Source organism: Galeopterus variegatus, unplaced genomic scaffold (genome assembly GCF_000696425.1).
Source record: "Galeopterus variegatus unplaced genomic scaffold, G_variegatus-3.0.2 Scaffold2229, whole genome shotgun sequence".
NCBI classification, from domain to species: domain Eukaryota; kingdom Metazoa; phylum Chordata; class Mammalia; order Dermoptera; family Cynocephalidae; genus Galeopterus; species Galeopterus variegatus.
The window spans coordinates 256,415-281,285 of NW_007728340.1; the positions used below are offsets into that span (position 1 = coordinate 256,415).

Consider the following 24,871-nt stretch of genomic DNA (forward strand, 5'->3'; position numbering starts at 1 on the left):
CCCGTACTGGACCGGGGACCGGCAACGGGATTGCAACCCTCGGCGTTGCCCCCGCGCCGCGCTCAGCCAGTGGGCTGGAACTGGTCCGTATGTGGGATCTGAACCCTCGGGCGGGAGCGCCACCGCGCTTCCCAAGCAGCGCACTATCCAGTGCACCACCGGGCCGGCCCCAAGCCTGACTTTAAAAGGATTTCTTGATTGGATTGGGCTAAGTTAGTGTTGACAGTCACTGTTCTTTCATGACATATCTTGCCTTAATTCTCTTTCTCTTTCTCTGTGCTAGATCAGCCTCTATTTAGTAATCAAACCAGGACAGCTCACCATCCTCACCAAAGGAGATGTTTGCCATTCTAGATTTTCTTCTCTTGCATTTGGGAAGTTGGAGGCCCTGTCATATTCTCCATACCATCTTCATCATTAAGAGACCTGATGCTGAATTTTGATCCCTCAGTTGGCTTCTTTCATTTGTTCTTAATTAGTTAAGATTTGGAAGGAAAGTAGGAAGTTTAGTCTCCACCAAACTTCTGGCAACTAATAGCCTTCAAAAGGGGTTTAAAATCTAGTCCATACTCACTATACCTTCTTGATGGTCCTAATATGTGCCTTATTTTGCCTTCACCTCTACTGACATTTACGTACACACACACACACAAAGCCACCTCTTCATGAACATGAACCTCTGTGGCTGGCGGAATAATGCTCCACCATCCCCCAGCAAAGATGTCCACATCCTAATTTCCAGAACCTGTGAATATGTTATGTTATATAACAAAAAGGACTTTGCTCGTGTGATTAAATTAAGGATTTTGCAATAAAGAGATGATCCTGGATTATCCAGGAGGGCCCAGTGTAATCACAAGAGTCCCTAAAAGTGAAAGAGGGAGACCGGAGAGTCAGAGACAGAGAGAGATTTGCAGAAGCTACACGGCTGGCTTTGAACATAAGGAAGGGTCCACAAGCCCAGAAATGCAGGCAGTCTTTAAAGCAGGAAAAGGCAAAAAGACGGATTCTCCCTTACAGCCTCCAGAAGAAATGTGGCCCTGCCAACATCTTGATTTTAGCCCCATAAAACCCATTTTGGACTTCCGACCTCTAGAACTATAAGATAATAATTTTTGTTGTTTTAAGCCATGAAGTTTGTGGTAACTTGCTACAGCAGCAATGGGAAATTAATATAGACCCCTCCAGTTGGCCTAATAGTCCTCCAGAGGACTATTCAGACAGTGAATAGTCCTCTCCAAGTTACCAAGCTATTCCCTTTACCTGTCATGTGGGACAAAGTAATAGCAATGTGTTAAGTGTATAAGGTTCAGCAGCAGGCAGACACGGTTTCAAATACTGCCTTTGCCATTGTATTTATTAATGAATTCAACAAACACCTATTAAGCATCATTAATAAATGTGTGCTAGACATCTTGTTTGACTCTGGGAATATAATGGTGAGCAAAAAACATATATTAGCTGTGTGAATGTAGGGAAACCACTTAATTCCTACGAGCCTCAATTTCCTCATCTGAAACATGGGAATACTAATGCACTTCTCTACTGCCCCCCCCCTACTTCTCTCTTAAAGTTAAGTATGCAATGTGCATAAAGTGCTTATCACAGTTCTCAATAAATAGCAGCTATTGTTAAGTCTTCCTTTCTCTTATTCTAAGAGACTATTTCCGCAACTCAAAAGGCAACAGTACAGGACATAAAGACTTTAAAACTTAACCAACAAAGACCCTGCAACTGGAACATAACACTTTTTAAAATCTCCCCAGGGCTCTTTTGCTAGTAGGCTTTAGCTGAGAGAGGGGAACTTTTGTATTCCATGGCCAAATTCATAGGCTCAAAGGTGTCCACCTCAGAGCTGTTTACACACCTAGTGACACTCTTGTCCCCCCAAGTCTGGACTCCTTGACATGCAGCTTGGCATTCATCTAAATCACTCAGACTAGCTGAGGCTTCTGGCCTCACCACAGACCTTTAGGGTATTCATCTGATTCCAGGTGGTTACAGGAACAGAAATTCGACAGGTGTGTTCTTGGATAAGATAGTATCTATGATGCAGAGTCAAAAAAGACAAGAGAGAAGACTTGTTGAATGTCACCTTTCTACTCAGCTTGGTCCATGATGCCACCTACAGCAACAGCTCTGAACACAGGATTGGTTTCATGTTGGAAGTAAGCCCAAACCAGTAGACTTTCTTGGACCATCAACAACAAACTTACTTGTTTAGACTTTCTGTACAGGGCAGTCTTTACTTATTTTTTTTTAAGTTTATTTGGTTGTTTTTTACATGCAACAGGCCTCTATAGAGCTATAATCTAGAGGCCCAGGGTACATTGTTTGGGATTCAGCAGACAAGGGACACAACTCTAGTAATTATAAACTTCTCACTATTCCTGTTCTCTTATGGATCCAAATTTGCTTCCTAAAAGTTACCTTTTCAAAATAGAAAATAAATAAAAGAAAAAAAAGTTACCTTTTCATACCCAAACCTTGTATAGTTATGTCACCCCTTTTTTTAGGGGGAGGGCAGCTGGCTGGTACAGAGGTCCAAACCCTTGACCTCGGTGTTAGCAACAACATGTGAGCTAACTGGCCAGACCCTTAGTTATGCCTTTTGAGTCTGACTTCTACAGAGCTCTCAATTTCCTGTTTTACTAGTGACACAAACATCCTTTTATTTTTCTTGGCGGCTGGCCAGTACAGGGATCTGTACGTTTCATCTTGGTGTTACAAGGCTACGCTCTAACCAACTGAGCCAGCCAGCCAGCCAACAAATAAATATCCTTTCCTCCGTTACTTCCTTCGGTATTGCCATCTTCAGGATTGATTTCTCCCATCTTCCCCTGGCCTACTCTTTTGAAGACAGACCATTCCAGGCAAGTCTGTTGCTGAGGAAGCTCTTGGTCTCACTGAGATAAGAGTGGATCAACATCTATCTCTGCTCCTCCTCCTTTTTCTGATTGTGGGTAATGAGACTCCAGGTGCTGAGGCAGAGAAAGGCTCCTCTCTAACCTGCACACTCATTTCCAGGCTTCCTGGTAATGAACAATGAGCAATCTTATGAACCATCTTATGAACCTTCCAGAGAGGCCCCTAGTCTCTAGCCAGTGACTGACCTGAATATGTTTCTCCAGATTAGGCAATGACCTTCTCAACTGTAAAGCTGACTGCCTCTGTGAAGATGAATTTCTCAAGTTCCTTCAGAATCTGGGCTGAGTTCCTCTGAAAATGTTTGCCATGCAAGACTCCTGCTGTCACTGGGACAGGCTTTCATTTTCACTTTGCTATTATCAGTGAGGCTGAGAGCAAGGTTTGCTGGAGCTGCAAAGACTGAAGAAATTACAAACTGTCAATATTCCTCTGCCCTCCACCTCGGTTATAAGCAGATCTTTCTTGTTCAAGCACCTCCCAGGGAGGAGTTCCAAGCCCACCAATTCTTTTCTTTTTTTTTTTTTTTTAAGGATGACCTGTAAGGAGATCTTAACCCTTGACTTGGTGTTGTCAGCATCACGCTCTCCCAAGTGAGCCAACAGGCCATTCCTATATAGGGATCTGAACCCCTGGCCTTGGTATTACCAGCACCACACTCTCCCAAGTGAGCAGGCCATCCCTATATAGGGATCTGAACCCCTGGCCTTGGTATTACCAGCACCACACTCTCCCAAGTGAGCCAACAGGCCATCCCTATATAGGGATCTGAACCCCTGGCCTTGGTATTACCAGCACCACACTCTCCCAAGTGAGCCACAGGCTGGCCCTCAAACCCACCAATTCTAAACAATCCCAGCAACCTTTCCCACAGAATAAAGTACAGAATCTCTACTAAGATCTCCCTAGCAGAAACTTAAATTTCCCTTTTGGTAAAGGGCTTAAAAATACATGTAGAGAATGTAGAGAAAATTAGAGAGAAAATTAGATGGGAAGGTAATTCAGAAACTCTTGTGTTCCATTCAACACTCTTAAACAAGAGAAGGATAAAGTGTATTATTCTTCTAAAACATACTCAAAAGTTATTTCTCATGATGAAGTTTTCAGGGGCCAGACTGTATTGCTCCAATGTAGTTGGCACATTAAAGGGATCGAAGATAATGAGTTATAATGAGTCTCTACTTCTTGAACCCACATTAGCCAGCTTCTCTGAATCTGCGAGAGTTGAAAGAAACTGCAGCCTAAGGGAACAGTTTTTGCTGCTCTTTTCTCCTCACTACACCTACTAAAATGTATGTCCAGGACCATACATCTCAGTGCACATGAGATTGGATGGCTGTCAGGAGACATATGATCTCTGTTTGGGGCCACTGTCATGGAAGAAATTCTTTTATTATATATCATGGCTCCAACATTGACTGTATTCTGCCCAGGACTACCAATCCCGGAGGAACCGGTATGAGGGAAATGAGAGAGGTGCAGGAAACACAGAGTGTATAGGGAAAGAACTATCTCAGAGCCTATTTATTAAACAGAAATATTTTGTTTCAGAAAAATAACAGGAAATCTCCATTCCAGTCTTTTATTTACATGACCATTAAAAATGGAAAGTGCAGAGTATTTCTCCAAGAAGAGGAAGAAAGTTATGGATGGATGGGGCCAGCAGAGACTTAAGCTTCATGGCTTCTCCTAGGTAGAGGATGCTAATTTCCCTTCCATACCATCTTGTTACCTCCCTCCAGGCAAGTCCAGAACAAACACATTCTTTGTTCATCATAAGCTATATAGAGAACTTCAACAAACATAATGACCCCTCCTCCCCCAGAAAGTGAAAGTACATCTTACAAGAACTTACTTTCCTCAGGTAGAGATTGCTAAGCCAAGCTGGCGCTCCCAGGCTGTCAGATGGAAGGTGAGAGTGGAGGATACTGGCAGGTGAGAGCTTCCCCACTCACATATATTCCTGATCTCATTTTTTTCCCTAATAAGGACATGCACACACCTCCCAGGACTTTCATTGCCATGACAACTGTAGAAGTTGAGGGTGAGCAGGTTAGTGGAACAGCATGCTTTCTAAATTCTCGACAAGGCCTGAGGCTTCACTCACTCATGAAATGGAAAAATTCGTGTTGACAATGCTCCTAAATGGATTTTAAAAAACTTAGTATCATGGTTTCTTTTTGGAAAAGAATCAGTGGTAGAATTGGTTTTGTCAGAGAGAAAGGAATCCCTGAGACAAACAAGAGCATGAATCCTCCTATAAAACTGGGGCACATAAACTGTGTCCATTTTTCACAGAGTAAAGAGATGTGGAAAACCAGGGCAAGAGCAATCCCCTAAAGAGACAGAGACAGGCACTTAAAAAATAATTCTCTAAAACAGAGCTTTCCCACAGAGACTACTCAGAACAACTTGGGTCTAAATTAAGTTGAAAGATAGACTCATACCTTGAAAAAATCATAATAGCTGTCATTGACTAAACACATTGTTCTCCAGGCTCTGTAATATGTGTGTATTATCTCATTTAATTCTTGCAACAACCCTATAAAGTAGACTCCACTATTATCTCCATTTGACAGAAAAAGAAACCGGGAATCAGAAAAGTTAAGTAATGATTCTAAGAATGTGCAACTCTGAGTGGCAGAGCTAGAATTCAAAGAAGGGTCACTCTGACTCCTTAATGATTATCTCTCTGGTATGGGAAAGGCCCCCTGATTCTCACAAGAAGTATAAACAAATGACTTCCTTGCATGTTTTCTGAGCCTTCCAAGATATTACAGAAACTCAGGAATATTTACTCTAGACCAATTCTTAAACTTTAGGGTATATCAGGATCACACAGAGGGCATGCTAATATACAGATTGCTGGGCCTCACCCTGAGAATTTCTGATTTGGTAAGTCTAGGGTAGGGTCTGAGAATGTGCATTTCCAGAAAGTTCCCAGGTATTGTTGGTGCTGCCGCTCCAGGAACTATGCTTTGAGAACCATTGTCTAGTCACTCTAAACTAAGATTCTATAATAAGCCTCATTGTCTTAGTGGCCTCCTCTACCTAATTAATCTTTCACTGTTTAGTCTCAGATCCCCTGAGGTCTTGCTTGACAAGCTATAATGTTATCTTTGGCAGTGCTGTGTGTTTTGGAATTCCCTGAGCTCTTTTGAAAATAGGGAGTATCTTACATTGTAAAGATAATTTACTGTTGCCTTAGGTAAGTCCTGAGATCCCGTGAAATGTAGACAGAGGAGCCTGGAAGAACCAGTAGGAGACAGTAAAGTAGCCTGGACCATTGATGCCAGGTTACTTCCCTCACAGGCAAGAGCAGTCTTTTTATAACCTCTCGGGATTCCCTCTAGGAACTAACCCAAAAGGGCATGCATTAAAAGTTCTTCAGGGCATTCATGTTGAGAAAGTTAAAAAGAGTTGTAACATGAGTGACTGGCCCTTTAATGCCCCTCCCCGCTCAAAACACATTCCCCTATCTGAAGAAGAGGCTATAACTGCATTCCCTACTTAGCTAATTTTTCTCTCTGCCCAGTCTCATGGGAAGCTGAAAAGAAATAAAAAAGCCCACGATCCAGGTCTGCTCACACAGAGGCAAGGCTGGAGAAAGGGGCCAGTAACCAGGGTTAATCAACTTAATGTCTGACTTGTTTATCTTGCAGAAAACATCACCTGGTGATGCCCTTATTGATCCCTTCAGAGCATGGCATCTTTATCCTAGGCTTTTGCAGACTGTGAAAATAAATGAACAGTTTAGTAACAAAGCAAAAGAATACATCAATGGAGGAAAAACAACTTCAAGAAAAACATATGAATGAGGATTAATGCAGAGCAGGCCCCACTCCCTTTATGCCCATGGCTGCAGCTGTTGCAAGTGCTGGAATGAGAAGAGCAATAAATGGCTGGTTCATGAGAAGGGCTCAGACACCAGTGTAAGGAAACTCAGGCACTAAAAAGAAGCCTTTTGGAAGCAACTAAATCTTCACCATGAAGCACTAAGGACAACAGAATCAGTGAAAGGCAAGCTCCACTTGGAACCAGAAACAACCCAGTTATTTGCAGCATTTTCCTTCTCTTCAGGCAGAAACTAATAAATCCTCCTCGCTTGTCTCCAGGAGGGCAGCTGGGGGTTACTGGACAGTACAGATGTTAGGATAATCCAGACAACCTCAGAGGGTCTGTTTCTGCGCCTGCAAATGAGAACTACTGAATTCTGGCCACCAGGTTATCAGCCAAGGCCATATTATAGATTGCACAAAAGTATCGCAGAAAAAAAGAATAAGAAGATTAGACATTGATTAATACTATATGTCAAGCATTATGTTCAGCTCTTTTTTTTTCTGCTTTAGTTCTCACGGCAATTCAATAAAGTAGGTGTTGTTATTATTATTACGCTGTGATATTGTGAAAATATATATTGGGTCTTAGTCCCCATCTCCTGGCATCCAACGCCTAAAATCCTTAGAATCTCCAAAGTGATGAGTCTTTTCACATGCTAATGATGTCTGCTGGCCCCTAGGTAGCTTTGGGCTGGGAGATGGTCACAGGAAAGACCAAGGTGGGACTTTCAGTTCCACCCCACAACCTCAATCTTAATCTGAAGATTAAGTTAATCACCTGTGGCCAGTGATTTAATCGATCATGCCTATGTAATGAAGCTTCCATAAAAACTCAAGAGCACAGGGTTTGGGGACCTTCTGTATAGCAGCAGCACACATGGGGGTTCCTGGAGGGTGACACAACTGGAGAGGGTATGGAAGCTCCATGCCCCTTCCCCTATACCTCGCCCTATGCATCTCTTTGTCGGTATCCTTTGTAAAATCCTTTATAATAAATTGGTAAATATAAGTACATGTTTCCTTGAGTTCTGTGAGCCACTCAGGCAAACTAATTGAACCCAAGGAAGGCATTATGGGAACCCAGATTTATAGCTGATTGGTCAGAATTTCCAGAGGTCTGGACTTGCGACTGGCATCCAAAGTGGGGGGTAGTCTTGGGGACTGAGCCCTCACCCTGTACAATCTGATGCTATCTCTAGGTAGACAGTGTCAAAATTGAATTGGAGGACACTCTGCTGGTGGTGTCCACTGAAGAACTGCTGGCTTGCTTGCCAGGGGGCAGAAATCCCCACACATGATGTGCTGCTTGTTGTTGAGTAAGAGCATAGAGGGAAAAACACTACAGTCTGTGTTTTTCCCACTTTCCCATACACCCAATTTGTAGAAGGGATAATTAACAAAATATGAATTTAGGCAAATTATCTATGCCCACCCAGCAAGTAAGTCTGGGATTGAAATTCAACTCAGATCTTCCTCCAAATCATAATCTTAATCTTTACGCTATATTCCCTCCAAATAGCCAAAACATATTTTGAATCCTAAAACCTGATAGTACCAAAAGGACAGGACAGAAGGCAGAGGAAAATGCCTTTAACTTCACATCTTTGGTGCAGAGGTATGCTGAAAAGTATGGTTAGGTCACCATGGAGTACCTGGAAGATGTAAGCTCTATCCAGCACAGTCCATGAGGACTGCGACTCATGCATCAGCAGCCAGGCACCAATCTGGACAGAAGGGATTATACAAAAGGGGCTGGGACAGTAGGAAAGGGGAGCAATGGAGACTCCTTCCCTATCTTCTGTCAAAAATATGGGTTCATAACATACTTTTGAAGGAGAGACCTGAGCCAGATGCATGAAATAATCAATAGATGGCTCCTATTTTACAGTTGCACCAATCAATGAGAGGGAAAATCTATTTAAAGTTCTTTCTTGGCTCACAAGACTGACCTTCCATACCCCTATGAGAACGAGAAAAACCCCAAATTGAAGGCAGGATACCAAGGCATGATTTCATGTGGCTGCTTTGATTGAGCAGTTCTCACCTTTTCAGATGTCTCCTCATCCTGCAGCACTTGGCAGTCTAAAATCACTTTCCCCTCCATCACTTCTTTATTCCATCATTGGCATTGTGTTTGCAGATTTGTCAATGAACTATTTTATGTTCTTCCCCTTGCCATCTGGCAATATTAGCTCTCTAATGAATTAGTTCAAACTTGTGTATTTTTTTTTGAACAATGTGACTTTTAGTTGAATTGTGCAACATTCATAAATAGCAAATGCTGGCTGATTAGAATCAATGAAAGCTCCTAGGGTTGCCAGCAAAAATGAACCTTTAGTTGCACATGTACTTTAATAGCCTAATCATTTTAAAGGCGCCTGGTTATTTTTGGAAAGAACTTTTTACACACACGTTCTTATGTCATTTGTTATGTATGTATGTATACATATATTTGAATTTGAATGGATTCTTGCAAGCCAGCCATGCTGTGAATGTAAGTGCTAGATACACTTGGATGTGGAGCTGGACACACTTGGTTTTGAATCCTACCTCTGCCACTTACAAGCTATGTGAACTCGGGTATGTTTCTTAACTTCTCTTTGTTTTCAGTTTCTCATATGTAAAACAGATATATTAAGTCTCTTGCAAGATTGTCATGAGAAATAGATGAGACCATATTACATCTAATGTACTTGGCACAGTGTCTAGGCATGTTATGGCTTGATAATTAGTAACTACTATCATCATCATGATGTTCTATTAATAGAGGATTATGACAGACACCATTTGTGGTCTCTACCAACCCATAGTCCTTCCTTTCTGAAAACCACCACAGGAATGGGCCTCCAAAACTATATTTTTATTATATGACACTGCTTTAGCAATAGGGCAAGAAGAAGGAAACTAAAGAAATGTAAGTTTAAGCAACTTTCCTATGCTTACCCAGCCACTGGGATTTTTACCCAACCTCACAGATTCTCTTTCCTGAAAGTGTGGATTAGGAATTGATCCCCATTAGTCCTATAAACTAAGAAATCATGAAGCAATCATGTTTGGCAATGTGCATACCAAGGCAGTAAAAGCCAGTCTGCATAATGATGTAGATAGATGTGCAGAGAGAAGCAGATCTGACCTTGACTTTAACTCAGATAGAGTAATGCCATGGTTCTGATAACTTTCTACTTCCATGAGAAACCCCATTCCATTTATCTATTTACCGACCTATCTACCTACCTACCCCTTTTCCTTACTATTTTGAGTGGGTTTCCACTGTCTTCAAACAAAAGATCTTCATTAACAGTGTCATCTCTGTGCATGAGGTCCCAGATCTCTGTATGGCTTGGATGGCCTAAGCATTTGAAAGATACCTGATTATTTTTTAAAAGAACTTTATACACTCATGCTCTTACACTTAACGTTATCTGTTTTCAACTCTTGAAGAACACTAAGTACAAAATCAAAATAATCACATATGCAAGGAAATCATGTATGCATGAAAAAAAGAAAGAATAAAAAGACAGCTATCAACACTCCCGCTCTAAAAAAATAAGTTATCTGATTTCTTTCTAGAACCCAAGAAAGAACAGAGAGACCCCAGTTCTTTACCTGGTGTCGCACTGGATACTGTTGGCCATTGCTGATCAGGTCCTCCTGGACCAGCGCGTAGAATGCCAGCTTCCTCCAGATGCACAGAGCTGAATAAACATATAGACCCAGATAACAGTTAGACTATAAATGCCTTTTCAGCTCTCCTTCCACCACCTATGATGGCAGGGCTGTAGCTAACACATTCTGCTCAGGCTTGAACTGAAGCAATTACTGCTGAGCAGTCACTTTGCATGAACTGCAGAGGCATTGCTGACTTACTGCCTGCTGTACCTTTCTGGCAATAAACATGTTCTATCCTTACGGCAATTTTGGTTTTCATTAATGCCATGTGGCACTCACTAAATCTAATGGGAAGTCTACCACAGGGCTAATGCCATTTTAGCATATTAATGCTGAAGTAGATGAAGAGAGCTTGTTCTCAAAAGCCCAAATCCTCTCTTGCAGGTTCTCTTGTTTCTGGGTTCTCTATAGTAAAGAGGAAAACACACTAAAATTATTTGCTGATAATTGTAATATTGTTCCAGTTTGACCACCCAATTTGTTTTTAATCTTATTTTCTGTTTTACTGTTTCTGTATCTTTTACACATACATGACCCACCCTACATTTCCTGGGACAAAATGAATCTGATCATCACCACTCACAGATCCTGGTTAAGAAGAGATTAATTCAGTATAAAACATTGCAGGGAGTGAGACGTGAACTGGGAAACCCTTAGAAGCAAGCAAAGATAGAACATAAACTGCTTAAGAGTAGACAGAACATTGTATTCATTTATGTATGTCTAATGTTAACATATATTACACCCTCAAATATTTGTTGGATGAATCAATGAATGAGAGTCTAAAAGCAAATGTCCAAGACAACCCTCACCAAAATTAAAGAACCCTTTTAAACTAGACATTAATTTATCTTGCAAACTAAATTACTAAGATAAAACTTAGACTTCCAACTGAAGGGGTTATGTGAGGCAACAGAGCAGGCAAACTTGAACTATTTGGGGGAAGGAAATCTATAAGTTCAATATTTTCTTACTTCAGCTTCAAACAACATATCTAGTGGAAATTCATTCATTAAGCTCTGACCTATTGCTATTCTTCCCTTCATCTATACCCTACAATCTTCCCCCCCAACCCCAAATATTAGTCTTCTTTAGGTGTTCCTGGATCCTACCAGCAAATTATATGGGTTAAATCAGATTTATGACAATGTAACTATCCTAAAACCAACTCAGCTCAAAGCAGAATTTTTGAAAGAACAGTTACACAATATCTGTGTCTGGAAAGGCCAAGAAGCCAAGCACATGTTTGGAAAAGATGAGCATTATTTAAGTTCACACCTCTAACATATGTTCAATGTATCACATTGCAAAGAAGAAATGGCATTTTAGTCTCAATTTTTATTTCATATCTTATCCTATTTATTTACTTATTTATATTTTGACAGGTAAGGGGATCGCGACCCTTGGCACAGTGTCGTCTGCACCACGGTTGCACTGGCCATCCCTATACAGGATCCGAACCCGGGGCCTCAGAGCTACCAGCACCGCACTCTCCCGAGTGAGCCACGGGGCTGGCCTACCTTGTCCTATTTAAATCTCATAATATCTTAATTGAAACCTGAATAGGAGCACAATGCCTCTCTTTTTTTTTTAATTTGAAAATGGGATAAGGAAATGATATATTTTATTTATTTATTTATTTATTTTCCTTTTTGTCTTTTTTTGTGACCGGCAACAGATCGCAACCCTCAGTGTCGCGCCCGTACCGGACCAGGACCGGCAACGGGATCGCAACCCTCGGTGTTGCTCCTGCACCTTGCTCAGCCAGTGAGCGGCCGGTCTGTATGTGGGATCCGAACCCTCGGCAGGAGCGCCACCGCGCTTCCCAAGCGGTGCACTGTAGCAGTGCGCCACCGGGCCGGCCCGGAAATGATATATTTTAATATTTTATTTTAAATGTAGTTTTAAGGTACATCTCACAGATTTGTTACTTTTCAAGCAAAGCACTAATTCACTAATAGGAGAGAAAGAGCCTCCTCCAGTAGCTCAGATACAAGCAAAAGCATAAGTTGGACTCTAATAAATGTAAAGAATTCCTCCTGACACCTGATATTCTGGCATCTTCATGAATATTTCTGGCCTAAAATAATGACCCAAATTCCAATGTGACATCTCACCAAGCCAACTACTGATCTTCAGCCTTTCATTGATTGCTTCTGGTTCAGATATCACCGAATATAATGATTTCCGCTCATTTGTAATGTTTGAGATTTATTAATTTATTTCAAGCTAATGTATTTTTAATGAACTAAAGCTGATTTTTCATTAATTCTACATGTATTTTGTAAGCTTTCTCTTTAGAAACTGATCTAGGTTTGGTGAAGATTCATTTAACAGTTGTGCAGATATTTTGAAGGGCTTAAATTTGGAGTTTATTTCTTCTTTAAAATAAAATTATTTTGGTAGTAGTAATCATTAGTTTCTTGGCCCTCCCCATTTGTCTTTCAAAGACACTCACAGGTAATGAATCATTTATTTAGCCACATGGCATGGATACTAAATCAGCTCTGGGAATAATGGTCATTAATCAATTACTGTCAAAGAGACAAAGTAGAGAAAGCAAAATTATATTTAATCTGAGTCTTACAGTAATGTTATTACTCTGGGCTAATTTAAAGTAAGCTAGAGTTGGTCTCCAGATGTTCAGTAAAGGCCTTTCACATGGTTCATTTTCTAAAGAGCCCATGCCGTTGATGACAATAAGACAGCAATGAGATGGAGAAGATAAGGACACTAATAGGGGTGAACATGAACAAGAATAGCAATCAAATATTGTGGGTAATAAAATGTACTAGTCAATGTGAGAAAGAAAAACAAGGTAGACAACATGTGCATATATATTGTACAATGTACCCAAGTCAGTATTAACTACAATTTTTAAGGGAGAGACAGAAAGTATAGGTAGAGAGGGATGAAGGGATAAGTAGAGAGGGATAAAGGAATTTTGATGAGAGAAAGTACCCAGCATGTGATTTTACTTAGGACTGTTATTTGCCTGCACTCATAAGCGTTTAGTATTGACCACTTCCAATGTTTCAAGGCATAGACATGGAGACAAAATAATTGCATTCTCCTGGCAAGGTATCTAAAGCTCCTCAGTTTTGACAGCTGCTTCTGGCCTAGGGAGACACAGTTTATTTGAGCAAACCAAGTTAAAGTTACTTCTGAGTGAAGGAAGGAGAGAAACACATACCTGTGCATGCCTGCTCTCAGGGAGGCAGAGTAACGCCAGTCAGGGTTGGGCTGTCGTGGCTGCAAAATCACAAAGGGAGTTTTCTGTTAAAATGGCAAAATAAAGTTCTCCCAGGGATGCTGTTAATTGATTGGTTATTCCCTTAAATGTTTCCAGGTATCTAAAAAGAAGTATTGAATGAGCCATTTCACGTACAGCTCTAAGATGATATCCACATACATAGCACTTTAGTAGAACGTTAGCTCCTCAGGATCCTCACACAGGCTAAATACCATGGAAAACCATATTTAATGATGCTGTAATGGCCAGCTTTGGCTTTGCCAATACAGGTCTGCATTCCTAAAACACTAGGGGAAGGGCAGTCTGTTTTTTGACAGGAAAAGCTTTTATTGCTTTTGCCCATTAAGGGAACATCTGCAATTCAGTAATCTAGCGACAAAAGGGCACATGACTACAGAAGTTCTGCTGGCCTGGTTGGACTGCAGAAGACTGCAATCTGCTGCTGGCTTTGCAGACTGCAGCATGTTTGACCCGGGGCGGATATGCCCAATCATAATACCAGCAACTGTTAACAACCTCTTCTACTCATTGAAGAGGAATACAAGGGAGAGGAAAACAAACCACTGCAGAACTTGACCTTGTTTTGCTACCTATTCCTTTTCATAAATTTGTACTTGTTCCTGCTCTTCTCTGAGGACTTTGTTGTCTCACTCAATCACTGTTCATTAAACTCTGGTGTTGAGTGGGGAGTAGCTAAAATCTAAGAAGAATCTGATTCATTCTGCATCACCTGTGTATTGAAGAGATCTTTTGTTGCCCCCAGTCTACAATCTGCCAGTCCAAAGAAGAAGGAACAAAGAGGAAAATATGGGTACCAAAAGACTGTTTGGGCGTTATGTGCTGGTTAGAAGCTACTCAGGAATCACTGGGGATGAAAATCAGTCACCATCATTATCTTGTATCAATTAGCAAAAATTTTATTATGAAAAATTTGTGATAGATGTTCCTCTAGATGTGTTTTCATGGGTGCAAATTAATGTGGTTCTGCCACTGAATATTGAGGTCTAATTGAGTGGAAAGATGCAGGATGGAGGTTGTATTTTGCATTTTATCATATCTGGTAAACACAAAGTCGCAGTAATACCAATAAACTATTTCAAAGTATCAATAATGCTTGTTCCTATCATTCTTATAATTCATTCAAGGGATGCAAAGTATTTCATAAACACACTTCTTTGTAACACCCAGGAGAGAAGTGATCAGCATCCCAACTTTCAGACAGATTTGGGGAGGGCTAGATGATATTCAGAGATTCAGACAAAGCCAAGGCCCAGAAAAACTTACAACTCTAGGATACTTTACCTCAAAGGTCCCCCCACACTAATCGCCCTTTCTGGTCTTCTTCCACTCTGCTGGCAAGATGTGAATATACAATCTGCTTCATCTTTGGTTTTCAAGTTCACAAAATGCCATGGATGTTCCATATAAAGTAACATAAAACTATCTACAGACCAAATGAAAGAAGTTCCCATTTTCTACTAGTGGTGTTAGAGGAAACAAAAGAGAAAATATTTGCAAATGATTTTATAAACTTGAAAATATGACCAAAATACATTTTATTAATCATCATCCCCATTTCTCCCCTTGTCATCAGCAGCACTAGTGTTAGCTTATCAGCTGAGAGAACCTTCTTTCAAGAAAGACTTCAACATCTTTTGAGTAAATGTTGCCAATTTTTCTATGACTGGGTAACACTCATGATGAAAATTCTTGCAACGTGGTCCTTGGAATGAAATCACCAACCCCACTTCAAGAAAGACTTCAACATCTTTTGAGTAAATGTTGCCAATTTTTCTATGAGTGGGTAACACTCATGATGAAAATTCTTGCAACGTGGTCCTTGGAATGAAATCACCAACCCCATTTTGCTGAAAGGCACAATTCTAACAGGACTGACCAGGAAACTCAGTTCATTACACAATCTCACTTCCTCAATAACACATTTAATTTGTCATGCTGCTATTTTCTACAATAGTCCATCAGCAACAATATGTTTCTCAGATTCATTTGCCCCAGTTATAGTTATGAACTTTCTTATGGTGGTTAGATCAGGCAGGGAAAAGAAAAGGCAGAAAGTAACTAATATGTTTTAAGTTGCCGCACAACACTAGACAATGGGTTAAGCACTTTACATGCACTATTGCGTTTATTCTGATACTCTTTGTCACAGCCTAAACTCTATGAAAGGGATTGTATCCATTTTGTTCATAAGACATATGAATATCCTCAGATATTCATAAATGTATAGCTATATCCTCGGAGCCTAGCAGGGTTCTGGTATTTGGTAGGTCTTTTAAATGTTTTTAATTAAATGAACTATCATGCAAGGTCAGTGTTACTGTACTTAAATTACAAAAAAATGAGAAATCTGAGCTTTAGAGAGATTAAATTACTTACCCGATTGGTGAGTTTGTCTGATAGTCATGTTTGGGCCCCCCCAACATGAAAGTCTGTGTTTTAAATAAATTTAAATTAAATTACCCTTTTCCCTTTTTCACTTATGAGTTTCCCACATATTGATTTATTTTAAAACAATACAAAATTAAAAGTAACAAAATATACATGAGTTTCATTCAGAACTTAATTAAACTTGTTAAAATTCAAGTTAAAAAGATGACTACTGATATATCTGACACAATGAGACATATATTAAGGCCTTGGACTAACTGTGATTGTTTATTTCTCAATTACTTGGATGGTACATCCCAGGGCTATGCTTAATTTCTATTGGCGAAGAACCCCAGTATGTCCTGTTGTTTCAAAGTTTAGTCTTTTCGTAGAATATTAGTCACAAAACTCCAGATGTGGAAAAACTCAATTAGGTAGTCCATATGGGTGATGTTGTATTATTAAAGAAGAACCTACTTGAGTTTCTATTAAAATTACAGCAAAGATTTAACTTATCCTGTAATGGTATTAGAATATTTGAGCTACAGAAGGATAAATCACTTCTTCTATGACAGATTTGAAGTAAAATAGGTTTAAAAATACACTATGCTGTTCATAACTCACACAACTACTCAGTGAAATAAGGTGCTATCTTCTTACCATGGAAATCCATGTTGAATTCATCAATAAATTGCCCTCTGAGACATGGGGCTACCCATAATATCTCCTTTTCCTACCTAATAGGACTCTACTAAGGATGTATCCACGACAGATTTTTCATGTTTCTCAGATTCATTTGCCCGAGTTATAGTTATGAACTTTCTTATGGTGGTTAGATCAGGCAGGGAAAAGGAAAGGCAGAAAGTAACTAATATGTTTTAAGTTGGCGCACAACACTAGACAATGGGTTAAGCACTTTATATGCACTATTGCGTTTATTCTGATACTTTCTTTGTCACAGCCTAAACTCTATGAAAGGGATTGTATCCATTTTGTTCATAAGACATATGAATATCCTCAGATATTCATAAATGTATAGCTATATCCTCGGAGCCTAGCAGGGTTCTGGTATTTGGTAGGTCTTTTAAATGTTTTTAATTAAATGAACTATCATGCAAGGTCAGTGTTACTGTACTTAAATTACAAAAAATGAGAAATCTGAGCTTTAGAGAGATTAAATTACTTACCCGATTGGTGAGTTTGTCTGATAGTCATGTTTGGGCCCCCCCAACATGAAAGTCTGTGTTTTAAATAAATTTAAATTAAATTACCCTTTTCCCTTTTTCACTTATGAGTTTCCCACATATTGATTTATTTTAAAACAATACAAAATTAAAAGTAACAAAATATACATGAGTTTCATTCAGAACTTAATTAAACTTGTTAAAATTCAAGTTAAAAAGATGACTACTGATATATCTGACACAATGAGACATATATTAAGGCCTTGGACTAACTGTGATTGTTTATTTCTCAATTACTTGGATGGTACATCCCAGGGCTATGCTTAATTTCTATTGGCGAAGAACCCCAGTATGTCCTATTGTTTCAAAGTTTAGTCTTTTCGTAGAATATTAGTCACAAAACTCCAGATGTGGAAAAACTCAATTAGGTAGTCCATATGGGTGATGTTGTATTATTAAAGAAGAACCTACTTGAGTTTCTATTAAAATTACAGCAAAGATTTAACTTATCCTGTAATGGTATTAGAATATTTGAGCTAGAGAAGGATAAATCACTTCTTCTATGACAGATTTGAAGTAAAATAGGTTTAAAAATACACTATTCTGTTCATAACTCACACAACTACTCAGTGAAATAAGGTGCTATCTTCTTACCATGGAAATCCATGTTGAATTCATCAGTAAATTGCCCTCTGAGACATGAGGCTACACATAATATCTCCTTTTCCTACCTAATAGGACTCTACTAAGGATGTATCCACGACAGATTTTTCATAGTGATATCTTATGAACATTGATATAAACAGTGGTAGGCAGAATTCTAAGATGGTCCTAAGATCCCCATACCCTGGTATACACACACTACATAACTCCCAAGACTGTGGTGGACCTTATTCCCATGATTACATTATGTTATATGGCATAGTTGGCTTTAAGAAAGGGAGATCATCCAGGTGAAACTGACCTAATCACATAAGCCCTTTAAATCTGGGACTAGAAATCAGAGACAGAAGTTAGAGATTTGAAGCATAAGAGGGATTCCACGTGAGAGAAGATTCTCCATTGCCACCCCTGAAGATGGAGCAGGCCATGGGACAAGACCTGAGAGCAACTTCTGGGAGTTGATAGTGACCCCCAGCAAACACTAAGTCAAAAATAGGAACTACAGTCCCCAAGGAACTGAATTCTGCCAACAATCTGAATGAGCTTGAAAGTGAATTTTTCCCCAGAGCCTCCAAAAGAGAATTCAGCACAGCCAATGGGTACATTTCAGCCTTGTGAAAATCTGAGCAGAGAACTCAGCCACATGGTGTGCAGGACTGTGAGATAATAAACGGGTGGTGTTTTTAAACACTAATTCGTAGTAATTTGTTACAAAACAATAGGAAAGGAATACATAGATTGTTGGTCATTAAGGCAAAACGGAATATAACATTCTAAATAATGATGTTACATATTGGTTTTCTAGTAAATCAAAGTGAAAAAAAAATGACGAATTTGAGAATTTTGGGTAGAATTAGAAAGAAGAAACTCTGAAAACAGGCATTTACAACCCTAATCCACAGGGCAGGAAAGTAAAATAAACATAATGTTAGAACATACATAATGAGTTGTATGTAGTACAACAGAAAGTGCTAGGTCCGCTTAATTCCAGAAGCACAACCTGCTAGCACAGCAGTTACTCTCTCACTCACAGTTGCACCTCTCTGGAGCCCAGAGTTCTGACCCCGCAAGTCCAGAAAGGAACTGATGGTGTTTATGTGCCAACAAACCAGCATTTCTCTTCACCTTTGCAATATCAGATCTATTTCTTAGCATTTTCAAATTCAAATTCTTGGGGAAAAAAACCTTGTATAATATTTAGGTTAGCAGATTTAAAACACTGCTAAGAAATCCTTTCGACCTTTGCTTTTAGGAATTATAATGATAGATTATACTGCTCAAAATATTATCATATGAATAAGCTAAGTTTATATTCATGTTATAATATGCACGGGAACATGGAGCCACGTGAAGTCCAATAAAGTCATATTCAAAGCCATCTGTAAAACTCCACAAATTCAGCTAAACCTCAGGGCTTGGTGACAGCAATTTTTCCTCAAACGTTTGCAAACTGACATCATTCTGACCTCTTACTGAGAGCAAAAATTGGTAGCCAACCAAGGCAAGTATCCAGAACTGACTCTACTATTCTGTCAAGCAGACAGCATGCCAGTAGACAATGTATGATATGCCAGGCTGTGTCCTTGCTGAGTGCTCTGAGTTAGACCAGATGCCCATGTGACAGCTCACTCCTGGGTCAGAGGAAAAGGTAGCCCAATGACATTCAGGATACAATAAATAGATTTCTTCATCAATCAGAATATGTACAAGATAAAGACACAGAGAAGCAAAGCAGAACACTTTTATATAGCAGGATGATCAGTGAGTACAAATTTCCTTACTCTTCCTTTCCAATCCCCATTTAATATTAATGTAGACACATGGCATTAATTGCATCCCTGGATTCTCCTGCTGTCTGCAATAACTAGGCAGGGAAAAGAAAAAGCCCAACATAGGAATTTAACAGGTTGATCTAGCAATGATGAATTTCAGAACTGAGTGACTTTTGTTCCCATTTTGCCATGTTACAAAAATGTGACTCACTCTCTCTATATAACTGAATAATTTCAGGAGCTGTATATCTTGTGGCTCTTCACTAATTTCTGGCAGAAATCTACCTTTATTAAAATCATGCACTCTCCTGGCAAAATCCCACAGGAGCAAGTTCTATCTGATATAATTTTCTCCCTAGATTAAAGGTTTGTGTACCAAAGTACATATCAACACACAGGTTAGTGTAAGACAGAAATAGTTCATGTATCAAATTGCTCAAGCTTTGAGTCAAGAGAGGGAGGGTAAGATTGCCATTCCTCTGAGCTTCCGGCTCATAGCTAGTGGCAAAGCTGAGCCTTACTTACCTGGCTTGCTCTTCCTGCCTCGTCACCACCTGCAGCCCACCCCAATCCCAGAGGGCTTCACAGGAATTTGGTAGGCAAATGTTAAGCATCCTTATTTAATACTAAATCCTTTAATATGTTTCCAAAAGCTATGATCTAAAGAATTCTGGAAAGTCTTTGATTCCTAACCCCCCACACATCCCCCATTTTTCTTAATCTGCAATGTGCTTCCTGTGGTACTCAGCATTGGTTAACATTGGGCTCTTCTGATAAATGAATAAATCTATCTTCAATGTCCATGAGAAAATACATGGGAAAATCTACTCCCAATCAAGAATTGGAAATTCTATGCTTACATGTTACTTTCCTCAGGATTATCATGAACATGGAATGTGATAATAAGGACATTAATAAAAAGCAACCATGAGAAAATCTACTCCCAATCAAGAATTGGAAATTCTATGCTTACATATTACTTTCCTCAGGATTATCATGAACATGGAATGTGATAATAAGGACATTAATAAAAAGCAATATGTCAATGAAAATCCATCACAAAATATAGGAGAGACAAATATTAATTCATTTTGTAGTAGCTCTAAAAGTCCTAGCTATAACGTAGATGTTTGGAAAGATAATTTATCACCATGTATGGGACAAAATTTTGGCTTTTGAAATCTAAGTTTAAAGTACCACAAAGCAGATCTCTATTATTTCAAGCATGCATATGGAGACAAACACACTACACAAACACACCCATCCACTCAGGTACTTTCCAATGATTTACCTACATTCTTCATAATAATGAACAAGCTGGCCTTATACCTCCTTAAAACTAAAACTAGTGCATATACTAACATTTGTCTTCATGTACAGTGAGCCTTTCACTTTTCAAGCCTTTTGTAGCTATTGCAAACCATATCTTAGATCCAGAAAATGCATGTGTGCTTTGTAAGTATTGTCATTTAACTAAAAGGTATGAAGGACTTGGAAAGGCTACTTTGCATCTCATCAAAACCATAGGAACTGTCAACAGGAAATCAAAAGATTACAGACTGCATTTGAGTAAATGCAAGGAAATCCTCTTATGATGAATTCAGAGTATGCCAAGAAAGGTGGCATACTAAAGGAAGAGTTCTTTTTTCCTTCCATTCCTCCCTAATCCCAGAATGTCCTAGTCTTCACTCCCTCATATTCCTAATACACTCATTCTAATATCTCTCTGGCCCAACCAGACAAATTGGCTCTTAATCTCTCTGCCTTACCATCATTCATTTCCTCTGACTTTCCAAAAGTGACCCTACAGAAGAGTTACCACATCATACAAACAAAGCAAACTTTGGCTTCAGGATGAGGTCTACATTCTATGGCTTCACCACTGACATGAATTTTCATGGATCCTATCACATTAGTTCAGCACAATTACTGGAAATAATAACTGGATAATTTGCACTACAGACAGTCCAAAGTATAAACATGGACAACATTTAGAGGTGTCCACAACAGCCCCTAAAGGTCTCAGAGCTTTTCTAAAAATAACACTCCTATAGGATTTCAAAAGAAAACTTTCCCTGTAGGCGATACAACAGAGGCCATTTCTCCTTGACTCTCTTAATATTACTCCCTAAAACATAATCCTTATTCCCAGGCCTGTTCTATTTCTCTACAGAGCTCTGCTTTAACAGCAAAATTTTAAGACTAATTCTCACTTCTCAAACAATTTTATAGACAAGTCCTCAAGTATCAAAAAAGAGAATGGAAAGTAAAACAAATCTCTAGTGCTTCTTTTCTAGAGAGGAAACATGGCAGATTATACTCATATTGCAGACACTCAGTTTACCAAATAACCGCTATCACTATCAATAACTCAAAACATCCAACCACATGATATTGGGGTGTGTGTGAAAAACGCATGAGTTTGTAGAAGACTCCCTGACCATTATCTCACCTCATTTTGAGAAACAGCCTGATTTTTTAGAATAATCAGGTTCCCAGCACTCTGCCCACTTTGGCCTGTGAGGTGCCTGCTGTCAGTCACTGCTGCTTGGGCTCCCCCAGGACCTGGTCCTGCCTGGGCCCCTGTGTTGTAAAACATGAAAGTGTCACTCCCCGAGCCTGCTGTCAAACAGGCCTTGTAGCAGTAGGTCTTGGTAAGGGAGCCATTTCCTCGAACTTCAATGAAGTGAGGCTGCACTTTGAGGCCATGTGGTATCCTGGCATCAATATTGTTGTTGGCCTGTTTGTACAGTTCTGCAGGGCACCTCTCCCTTACTCCACAGAAGCCTCCACAGCATGCAGTGCCATATGCAGTGTAGCGGTAGCACTTGATGATACTCAAAACAATGATTGTCAAAAGAAATATAAAAGACACTGTGCTTAATGCTATTATTAGATAAAGTGTAATTTCAGAGTATGTCCGAGGACTCTTAACATGTCTCTGAGTGTCAGGGAGGATTTTGGAAACCCTATCCACCACAGCTACTGTAATGGCCACAGAGGCTGATAGTGATGGTTCTCCATTGTCTCGGACCACCACTGTCAGGTTGAAAGTGGTACCACTGTCATCTCCCATCTTCCTGGTAGTCCTAATTTCTCCTGTGTGCAGCTCTACTTTAAAGAGGTCCAGGTCAGAAGTCTGGGCTAGATGGTAAAAGAGCCAAGCATTTTGCCCAGAGTCTGAGTCCATGGCTATGACTTTGGTGACCAGGTAGCCAGCAGGGGCAGTTCGAGGCACCATTTCAATGGCTGCTGATGAATTGGTTGAGGTAGGGTACAGAATGTGAGGGGCATGGTCATTCATGTCCACCACATACACGTTGACGGTCACAGTGCTGCTCAGTGGTGGGCTCCCCTTGTCTTGGGCCTCCACAGTCACAAAGAACTCTCGAAACTTCTCATAGTCAAAGGAGTTGACAGCATACAGGCTGCCACTGGCACTGTTAATGGAGACATAGGAGGTGACTGGCAGCCCTTGAATCTCCCTCTCCAGGAGGGAGTAGGTCACCTCTGCATTCTCCTTTTCATCTGGGTCTGTGGCTTGCACAGTGCAGAGCAACACCCCTGGCAAATTGTTCTCCTGGATGTAGATGGAATAGGAGTCCTTCAGGAAGCTTGGTGGATTGTCATTGATGTCAGAGATCTCAACCTGCAGCGTCCGCTGGGATGTGAGCTGTGGTATTCCCCCATCAGTTGCTGTCACTGTGATGTTGTAGGCAGCTACCCGCTCCCGGTCCAGGGGGCCACTAACCACCAGTGTATAGGAGTTTCCAAAGCCATTCAGTCGGAAAGGCAGTGTGGCCTCCAGGCCCAGGCTCACTTTCCGGTTGGGGCCTGAGTCTTGGTCATTGACACTGAGAAGGGCCACAACGGTGTTGGGTGCAGCATCCTCAGCCACTGGGCTATACAGGTCTGTGACCACCACTTCTGGTGCATTGTCATTCACGTCCACAATGTCCACCAGTACCTTGCAGTGACCAGCCATGGGTACTGGACCCTGGTCAGTCGCCTGCACATAGATCTGGTAGGAGGAGGCCTCCTCATAATCCAGAGCCCCACTTACTCGCACTTCCCCTGTACTGGCATCTATGCTGAAGAGCTGCCTCTCCCGGTCCGACGTGTAGCTGCTCAAGGAGTACCTGAGCTCACCATTGGAACCCTCATCTGGATCTGAGGCATTCAACTTCACCACCAAAGTGCCTGGGGGCGCGTCCTCCCGCAACTGGACGCGATAAGCGGACTGGTCGAAGGTGGGAGAGTTGTCGTTAGTGTCCAGGACATGCACAGAGATCTGTGCCGTACCCGAGCGGGCTGGGTTGCCCCCATCCACGGCTGTGAGAACCAGGTGGTGCAAGGCTGCCTGCTCGCGGTCTAGACCCTTACGCAGCACCAGCTCCAGCACCTTACTGTTCTCCTGCAGAGGTTTAAGGTCCAGCTCGAAGTGCTCGCTCGGGCTGAGCTCGTAAGTCTGCACCGAGTTGGCGCCCACGTCAGGGTCCTGCGCGCTCTCTATGTGAAAGCGCGCTCCAGGCGCCACCGACTCGCTTACCTGAAGCTGGTAGTCGGGCCGCGGAAAGCGCGGTGAGTTGTCGTTGATGTCCAGTACCTCCACCTCAACGGCGCTCACCGCCACGGGATTGTGCGCCAGCACTTCCAAGCTGAGCAGGCAGCGAGGCCGCTGCTCACACAGCGCCTCCCGATCAATGCGCTCGTTGACGAAGAGCGCTCCACTTGTGAGGTCCAGCTCTAGGTAGCGCGGGCTGGGCGCACCCAGATGGTTGATGCGCAGGCAGCCTGGCCCCAAGCGCCGCAGCTCGAGCCCCAGCGCGCTAGCCACGTTGCCCACGAGCGCGCCGGGTGCCTGCTCCTCCGGCACCGAGTATCGCAGCTGGGAGGCCGTTGGGGCCGGCAGCAGCAGCAGGAGGAGAGGCAGCGGCAGCAGCCAGGGCATGGACTGCGGGAGTCGTGGATGCTCTGTCGCCCCAGGTCTGCTGCCCGCCTGCTCCATAGCCACGGGCCGCGGCGGAGGCAGCCGGGCAGGGCCGAGGCAGCAGCTTCGCCAGCCGTGCTCCACGCCCGGGCCCCGCCTCCGCCTCCGCTCGTGCGGCCCGGCGCCCGCTCCCCCACGGCTCACGCGCTAGCAAACGCCTGGGGCCGCTCCACTCGTAGGCCCCCCCA

At 41.4% G+C, this 24,871-nt stretch overlaps 1 protein-coding gene across 1 annotated transcript in view; it reads right to left on the minus strand.

The window, feature by feature from the left end:
* PCDHAC2 (protocadherin alpha subfamily C, 2) overlaps positions 1–24,701 on the minus strand; it is a 40,862-nt gene extending 16,161 nt beyond the window's left edge. Inside the window, exons 1-3 of the mRNA XM_008580987.1 lie at positions 22,146–24,701; positions 13,627–13,685; positions 10,371–10,459 (exon numbers count right to left, since the gene is read on the minus strand). Of these exons, the coding sequence (XP_008579209.1) occupies positions 10,371–10,459; positions 13,627–13,685; positions 22,146–24,701 (2,704 nt within the window). The remainder of the gene's footprint in view (positions 1–10,370; positions 10,460–13,626; positions 13,686–22,145) is intronic.
* Between the last annotated feature and the right edge of the window lie 170 nt (positions 24,702–24,871).